Source organism: Populus trichocarpa, chromosome 17 (assembly GCF_000002775.5).
Source record: "Populus trichocarpa isolate Nisqually-1 chromosome 17, P.trichocarpa_v4.1, whole genome shotgun sequence".
Taxonomy (NCBI): Eukaryota; Viridiplantae; Streptophyta; class Magnoliopsida; order Malpighiales; family Salicaceae; genus Populus; species Populus trichocarpa.
This window is the reverse complement of record NC_037301.2, coordinates 14,786,074-14,795,280: the sequence shown is the minus strand read 5'-3', so window position 1 is coordinate 14,795,280 and position 9,207 is coordinate 14,786,074. Positions and strand designations below refer to the sequence as shown.

General features: G+C 31.5%; 1 protein-coding gene across 2 annotated transcripts; it reads right to left on the bottom strand.

The window, feature by feature from the left end:
• Positions 1-1,013: 1,013 nt before the first annotated feature.
• On the bottom strand, positions 1,014-3,652 carry LOC18106445 (probable NADH dehydrogenase [ubiquinone] 1 alpha subcomplex subunit 5, mitochondrial). Of its 2 annotated transcripts, XM_024588584.2 has the most exons (3): positions 3,217-3,652; positions 2,906-2,960; positions 1,492-1,611 (listed from the first exon to the last, which is right to left on the bottom strand). In XM_024588584.2, exons 1-3 carry the CDS (start codon positions 3,527-3,529, stop codon positions 1,518-1,520), a joined length of 462 nt encoding a protein of 153 aa, XP_024444352.1. In that variant the 5' UTR covers positions 3,530-3,652; the 3' UTR covers positions 1,492-1,517. The 2 variants fall into 2 exon arrangements, with proteins under 2 accessions (XP_006372369.1, XP_024444352.1); XM_006372307.3 differs by lacking the exons at positions 1,492-1,611; positions 2,906-2,960 and adding an exon at positions 1,014-1,477 and having other exon boundaries at positions 3,217-3,648.
• Positions 3,653-9,207: the final 5,555 nt, after the last annotated feature.

The following is a 9,207-nucleotide window of genomic DNA, read 5'->3' as shown; positions in this document are numbered from 1 at the left end:
AGGATATAATCAAGAATTTTATATATTTTCTTATATGTTTTAAAATAATTAAAATTATTTTAATTATCAAATCAAAGTAATCAAAGAATGAAAACAATCAATAAATTATCTAATCTATAATCAAGTGTTTTGTATAATCTTTTTATTCTATTTTCTTACATATCTTATTGCATGGTTGCATAATAAAGATTATTAATTAATAGCATTCTCTTCTATTTTAATTTTTTTATTGCATGGTTGCATAATAAAGATTATTAATAGCATTCTCTTCTATTTTAATTTTTTTCCCCGGTAAATATATAACACCAATCTCGAAACATAAAGTTGATATCCATGAACAAACACTACACACACACACACACTTAAAGAGTACTTGAGTTATGCAGATTATTTTAATTCTAAAAATTCATATTCAAAAAGAGATCATGCATGGTAAAAAAAAAAATTGATTATATTCCCAACCATACTTAAATAAATTGATATGAAACCCAACCACATCGATGATCTGTAAACCATGGAGGTTTTATAACAATGGAGTCAATGATAACTACCAATTAATTATATCCTGTCTCCATGCCTTCACGAAATCACAGGTTCCTATCACGGATTCCTACTACAAATTGAATATATTTCCAAAAACTAAGTATTTTTTCTAAAATTAATTTTTTAAAAAATAATTATATATTTTTAAATTGTTTTGATATATTAATATTAAAAATAATTTTTTAAAAAAATATACATTATCTTAATATATTTTTATATAAAAAGTACCTTAACTGCAACCACTATTATATTTTAAAATATTCTTTATAAAAAAAAAAGGTTCATATCATAGCAGTCCCATTGCACTGTCTTTTTAAATCCCAGCTAGCACAGAAACCGTATATCATTACAACTACAGTACATGGCCTCGCACACGAGAAATTATTACATAGACTAAATTTAGCTCGTGGGAGCACTTGCCATCCTGACTTCAAACAAAGGGTTAATGAGGGCACCAGCACACGTACTCCGACCAATCGAATACCAGATGTATTATTTACCCATGAAGCAAGAGCGAGGGTTATAAAAACAAAAACAAGAAAAAAAAATAATTGTTACGCCCATTCACGATTGTTCCCCGAATGGTTCAAGGCTTCAAGCCCGTGTCTCATAAATCGAATCCTATTCAATCTGGAAAATAGGGAATACAAGAAAACAAACACGAACAAGAAATTATCAGCAAAGAAACAGGTTCAAGTTCAGTGTTTCCCAAAATGACTGTCGGCGGCATGTTACGCCTTTGACTGCGATTCACCAGATGTGACAGCAGGTGCACCCTTTGGTTCCACACGTTTTGTCAGCACAGCCTCGAGTGTCTGGTAGAACTCTGCAGGGAGAGGACCAGGTATATGCCTTGGGACATGCTTAGGAATGGGAGCATCATTCTCTATAATTTCACATTCATGGTCATCAGGAACACCCCAAGGATCCCACTCTGTTCACGGAACAAAATCATGTCAGTTGTTAAAGGGATTCTAATGCAAATGAAAGTTTAAAATCCATATGCATACTTCTTTTTCTCTTTCTTCTTTTTTGCTTTCTTTTGCCGGAAAGATACTCCAAGAAAATCTTCCATGCATACAAATTGGTAAACTCGGTAGGCTTAGAATGATTCACATTAAATTGGTAGAAAATCGAATCGTAAAAGCTCACAAAAATGTGCAATCAGAACAAACTGAGGAAAATATCCATTAGAGTTACCAACTGGTTAGGAACTTAACGCGGCTAATTTGAGTGACACATTAACAATGTTCACGAAAAAGCACTTCCTGCTAATAACACACAACCCTATTCTCTTAATTTATTATTATTGACAAGATACCTGCAGAATCAAGCTTCATTTCACATTAAACTTACTGTGACACTACAGTTAAAACTACAAAAAATGTAGAGCATCGAACCAAACTCCACGCATTTCAGAAATAGTACCTTAGCCAACAAGCATCAAACTAACAAATTAGTAATGATTAAGCAACTATAATCTCAAGCATTCCAATACACACTCCATGAGTCCCGGAAATTGGTTGACTGGCAGAGCAGAAAGGAGCAAGCTTTAAGTGGTAAAACACGACTTAGTATCATAAAAGCCTCCCACAAATTAAGCCCCAGTATCTAATACGCCTTTATTTGGACAGCTTACGCTTAAGCCTATATCTGCGGGAACCAGTTTAGCTCAAAGCTCGTAACATCACCCATTAGCAACACCAACTAGTTCGGAGTGATGAATTTGCTTAGTTGATCACAAATTACCAAGCTTCATTACAAATACACTTACCTATTAATAACAAGCAACTCCAATCGCCTAAAACATCATTGACAAAATCCCAACAGAATCAAATTTCATTTCAAACTAAAATCCCATTTCTCTTAATGCATCCTTCCAATTATTGGAAAAACACGAAAATCAGAAAAACAATCCATCAATCAATATTCAACTCGACGCTAGTTAACACAACATGATTATGATCAAACTGCACACTCAATCCTCTATTGTACAAGATAATATTCTAAATCAAGCTCATTTATCAGCTAAACAAATTAAATTTAACCTTAAATAATCTCTTGCTACAAGCTCAAACAGCTACATTTATTTTTTAAACGTAAAATACACAATTGGTCCATGTGGTTTATGTTTTTGGTCAATGATTTCGGTTAATCACTATCGCTCTTGTACTTACAATTCTTGATCATATTTGCGCTTATTACTTTAATTTTTGGTCATATTTACCCTTACAGCTTCAGATTTTGGTAAAGTTAAGGTTTTCTTCATATTTTACAAGTACAATAACAACTACTGTTTTAAAACTGATGTGACTTGGGAGGGCCAGACCAAATTTCTAACAAAAATAAGAATAGAAATTACCTGTTGTAATCAATCAAAAACTTGGGTTGAATAGCATTTCGGTCATGAGGAAAACCTGGTCAAAATATCTTAATTTAAAAAAAAAAATTCAGAATGATATTATTTTTATTTTTTATAAAACAAAAAAATATATTAACCCGAGTTGACGGGTTAGCATATAACTCCTCATGGATCAGATTTAAAAATTATGATATCGAAACAAAATCATAAAGGTAAATATGAACCAAAACTCAACCAATAATGTGTTTCCCCCTATTTTTCAAAAAATATTAAAAAAATATATAATGATAAAATCTGGAAGATGTACGGACCGATCATTTTTCCGATGAGCTTGAGTTCATCCTGAGCTTCTTCGATAAGCTCTTCGACCTGACCACAGCCAATCCGTTCTTCAATCTTCTCCCATTCTTCTTCTTCTTCACAGACTGTAAGCCTGTGTTTCGTGAAAGTCTCCACTGCTTTACGGTATCCTTCATCTTCCGGCACTGCTTTGATCTCTTTTAGGGTTTTAGTGTATAGATTGATCAAAACAGCTCTCGCATTCGGGACCACGTCCAATCCAACGATCCCCGTCGTTTGCTTCACTATGGCCAGCAATGGCCGTCCGATTGCCCGCAGGAACATCGCTGTCGCACTGGATCACGACTGCTTCTGGCTTAATCAGTGTTGGTTTGGTCGTTTTGGGTTTTGGAGAGAAATCGGGACCGTTCATTGAGTTTTTATTCTGTGTAGTGTTATGGAGATAGTGACTGAGTATTGACCGTTTAATAGAAGATTATTTGTGGGTCTTGGAGCTGAACGGTTAAGATGTATTGGGAGAAAGATTTGAGTTTAGATCGGGCTGAAGGGTCCATGGATTGAGGATTATGAGCCCACGCTGGCCTGTGAGGGAAATTGTTTGGGCTATTTATCAAGACTGGCCCGTTAGTAAGATTGTGGCCCAACAAAACCTTTTGATTTCATCTATGCAGTCTAGGAGAGTGATGATTTATAACACCAAACACAAATAATTACAGATGGTAATGTTGCAATTTTGTGTCAATACCACGGGTCAAAGGAGTAAAAATATGGGTCTTGAAAATTGAAGGATCTAATAGGAGAAAGATGGCTTTATATTGGGCTAAAGGTAAGAGGGATGAGAAAATGAGGGCCATATTGTTCTTTGTAGAGACAATCAAATATAAAGGGACACTCTATTGATACACCAAATACACTTGCTTTTTAAGGTTTTTAATAATTTAATTATTTATTTAAATATATATAAGCCCTTTTTTTCTTGAGAAAATTGAAAGTAAATTAAAGATAAAAAGAGAGAGTTGCATTGTTATTTTAAGCAAATAATTACTTTTCAAAAAATCCAGCCATTATAATTAACATTATTCACAAAATATAAACCCACCAAGTCTTCCTTTGAATTGAACTTCGTGTGCTAAAAAGACATGAGAATTAATAAGTCTATATATGTGTGTGTGTTTAATTAAAAAAGGAATTAGGTAGAACAATTTTAAAATAAGAAGAAGATTAAAGTTGTTGGCCTCAAATTTCCATGCTAAACTTAAAAAAAAAAAAGACTCGATGCAAACAATCCTCGTTGACCAAGTCTTGTGTTTAGATTTTCTTGGAGCAAATCATGTGCATGCAACAAGTGATCACACATGATTCTCTCCATGGGTAAGAGTTTCTTTGGTTGTGCTAGTTTGATAATGACATGGTAAAAATAGATAAATTGTTTAATTATAAAAAGTATTTGTGAAATTTATTTCAAATTAAGGTAAAATTTTAGGTTTATGAAAAGCATGAAAATCTTGTTTTTTTTTTTTTATGTTTAGAAGAGAGATTGGGTTGATATTTTTAAATCTTATTTACATTTGAGATTATCACAATATCATCTAGTGTTTAATTACATGTCTTTAGAATTATCAATGAATTAATATTTTTTGATGAATATCATTTTTCAAATTTCTTTTTTATTCAACACCACATGTAACTAAACAATTTTTCAATTTATATTTTTTATATAAGTTTTTTCTTATAAATCCTTTTTTTTTTCAAAGCATGACCATATATAAAAGCTACTATAATACTAAATATATATGGTTTTAGGTTGAAATTTTGTTGTTAAGTATAACATATATCTATGTTTAATTAGTTTTATTTATAGAATCACTTCAAACTTAATTTGAATTCAATATAAATGCAATCAAGAAGTGTATAAATGTGAAAGACTTGATCTTTTCTGCTTGGAGCATGACACCTCTCCTCATTCCTATATAAAAAAGACCTTAATTTTCAATCCCTTTTTGCCTAATAAAAAATCCCACTTGATACATGCTAGGAAGAACAACTTGCATCATTATTTATCATCATGAGAATCTTGAACCACCCCATGGATGATGTTATAGCTAGCTAGCGAGGTTGCCCATTTAATAATTATTATATATCTACCAAGAACTTAGATTCTTAACTAGATTTATTTCTCCTTCAACGAGTAAATATCATGCAAAATAAATAAATAAATCAAGAAGAAGATGTGTTTGACCTATTCTTATGTACTCCAGGATTATAAAAATGATTTGGCCGTAAACCTCACCAAAGAGAATGTGAACAGGCACGAAAAGGGATCGTGTGCTTGTCTTGTGATCATAAAGGGTGCTGAAAATCTGAGTTCTGTCACGGTTTGTGTGGTCTTTGTTACATCCATGGAAGGCTGGCACTAACAACTTGCATGCACCAACTTGACAAAAGGTTCAGCTTTGCTTTATTCGAATTTACATAATTATAAACAGCAAAAGATTTTTAATTACGAGATTTGTGCGTGTTTTATTAGTTTCTATATGTTAAGATTAAAAACTTTATAAATGTGTTTCCGTGTTATAAAATGTTACAGGATTAACTGAATAACTTATTAGCCTGAAATCTAATCCAGGTTAAATTACATGTCGAATCGAATGATAATTGATATAATCAGGGTAGGGTGACCTAATAGATCAAACTGCAACCCGATCTACTCAATTAAAATTCGAGTAAGATTTAATTTAATTTTAAAAAAATTAAAATAATATTATTTTAATTTTAAAATAAATCTTAAAATAATATCCATTTGAATTGACTGTAATTAACTCTTCCAGCTAATAATCTATATAATCTACTTCTGTAAATAAGTAAACAAATAAACTTGGGCCAATACCTTAAGGATTAGGGCAAAACATAAATAATTATGATTAAGCAAATTATTTGAATCTCTTGACGGCACATTCAACTTGCATCGAGCAGCACATAGGATACTTGTTTATTGTTTATTATTGTTTGATTGAACAGTACATTCCACTAAGCTAAAATAATTGCATGATCATAAAAGCTAAATTTCCCGTAATTTTAGAGTGTGGATGTAAGGGAGCTTCATATGGACAATCACCATCTTTTCGATTGGTAAGCAGTTCTTTCTCTTTTAAAATGGATCGATGGTCACAAAAAATAATAATTATCTTGTTTTATTGGTACAGAATAATTATCATTGCTATCTCTAATGTAATTATTATTAATCAAAAAGCGAGAAATAACAAGGACATGTTTTTCTGATAGGGTGAATTTTCATTTTTTATGGTTTCACCATCCATCTAACATGACATGATATAGGGATTGTGTTTTTTAATATCTTGAGATAGAAAAAATAATATAAAAGAGATAAAAATATATTTAATTGAAGAGAAAAGGATATAAAATAAATTTGTTTTTGGGATGGTTTTGGAGTAAATTTCTATGTTTTCAAAATAAAAATTACAAAAAGATATGTTAACGTAATGAATAGCGAGAATAAAAATTAGGGTTCTCAAGTTCTAAAGTTACAACCCTAAATACCATAGAGAGATAGAGAAAATATCAATAATTTATAATAAAAAAGTTTGAATAATAATATGATGTTTAAAACAACACTATAAACTGTTTAAATTAAGCCTAAAATCGACATAAACAAGAAACCCAAGTTAAGTAGAAAACAAATAATTAAAATTCAAAATTCAAAATTAACTAGTGATGATATGTGCCCACACTGGTATATGATAGGCACTCCAAAAGATATTGTCCTACTGAAACTATATAGTGGGTTTTGTCTTTTTTTTAAAGGCACCTCTGGGGAAGAAAGGTGTCTTTTGTGCTTATAAGGGACTAAGGCCCTCATTTCTTAGACGATATGGGATAGTAGCATCATAATAACCCCTCAAGCAAGGGACTTAGGTATTCACACATGGATGACATTCCCACAGACGACATCAATTGATGATGCTCCAGAATCTAGTATGCTAGGGAACTTGGGTTTTTGAGCGTTTGGATAATGAATGATCACACGTTCATGTCAATATCTTATTCTCCATAACCAAGGGCTTCGAGGGTTGGTGACAGCGGCTTGATTTCCTGTAAAACAATCTTTTCATAGGATTTAGGGACCCTTTGATGATTAAGTCAATAACTTTATAATAAGGAGTTATAGTAAATGAGCATTCAATTCTAAGAATAAAAATGTATGTTCTTAATTTGTATATGATAAATGATGAGAACATGTTATGAGAGAGTCAAGATCGTGAACCATTTACCTGGATCGTTCAGAGAGTATTTATAATATTTGTACCTTGAAATTTCTTCGTTTTATTCGAGGGGTTGAAAGTCTTTTCTCTTTTTTTTACATCAAAGTGGGGAGAGAACTTTTTACATCAACATTAATGTTGATGCAAGTATTTTCTTACATGGTATTAATGTTGATAGGAATATCACGTGCATATAAAAAACGGCCCCGCGTCATCTTGTACACAACATTACTATCAATGAGACAACCCTTATAATTGACATTAATATTGATTGACATATCGCCAACTTTTAGAGGACTTTTCACATAGCTAATGTGTTGAGGGATGATGATTCTATATTCTCATATAGTATGTTTAGATCTAGAGCGATCTGAATTAGATCCAAAGGTGTTGAGTAATACGTTCTTTTAGGCACAAAGGCATCTGGGCTGAGCCCAAGAGAGTTGAGTCTAACATCTTGTCAGACTCACAAGTGCTTGGGTCTGGCACATAGCCGGGCCAAAAAACAAATGGGTTTGACATCTTTTTAGACCCACATGTACTTGGATCTAACGCGTGGTTGAGCTCAATGAAATTGAGTCTGGTATCTTGTCAGACCCTTTCTTCACGAGTTTTGATTTCTATTGAGCTTTAATAATGGGTCATCCTTCTGTTGGCCCCTATATCCATGGGCCTTTTGAGTAAGTGTATTTTAGCATAAAATGTGTTAATCCATCAACTAGAAAGGTAATTAAAATAGAAAAATACAGCAACTTATTGACCTAATTTTAGGTGATCCAACAATCCAATGACTGGCATAGCTAGTCCTTACAGAAACTCAACCAATAAAATCATCTTATCAAATATGAACCGATCAACAGTCAAATCTTAAGTTATCGTTATTTTTGTCAGGCTTTATATCTGATAAATTTGGACTTCTTTGCAATTTTTTATTTTAATTTTGATCTTATCTCTATCTCGTCCATAAACGTGTTTCCAATACATCTCATATCATATGTCCCTTAATTTTTATTGTTTTTTTCTTTTATATCCTGAGATAATAACTAAATATTATCATATAAATTATTTAAATTATAGGATAAGTAAGAATAGACTTCAAATTTAGAGGTGCTCTTACTATATATTCACACCTTTCAAAGGAATGTTATTTTTGGAAAAAATAAATAAATAAAATCCTCCTCGATGGTGCATCATTAATCCTTGAAAAAAGTCATCGAAGCCTTGCTTTCATAGACATCATCATATATAAATTATTTTACATTTTTGTTGAGTCTATGGAATTAAGCTCTAAATATAATCTTAAAATTCATTCACTGATCGAAGGTTAAATTCTAGTTTATTGTAAACTTTATCAATCCAAGAGACTTTTGTCAGATTCCTTGATTTTCCACATTTTTTCGATGATCATCCTGTTAAGAACTTCCAAAATAGAAAGTATATATTAACTGACTTTAAAGAAAATGGGAAGAAAAATTTGGTCCAATATGATTTAAAAATTGGTCTATGATTTGACAATTAAATCATTTACCATGGTTATTATCATGATACTTCTCAATTTCACACATTTAACTATCATGATATATAGTTAATATTTTGTAAATACATTAATTTAAATATATCAAAATATTGTAATCAACTTGTATTTGTAAGTTGGATGTGGTTAGAATAATGAATAAATACAAAGAGATAGAAATATATTTAGTTAAAAAGATAAAAACATGT

Coding starts and splice junctions, on each gene's coding strand:
- LOC18106445 (XM_006372307.3), bottom strand. CDS start 3,529: ATGTTCCTGCGGGCAATCGGACGGCCATTGCTGGCCATAGTGAAGCAA. Junction 1,478..3,216: donor GCTCATCGGAAAAATGATCG/GTCCGTACATCT, acceptor TTCCGTGAACAG/AGTGGGATCCTTGGGGTGTT.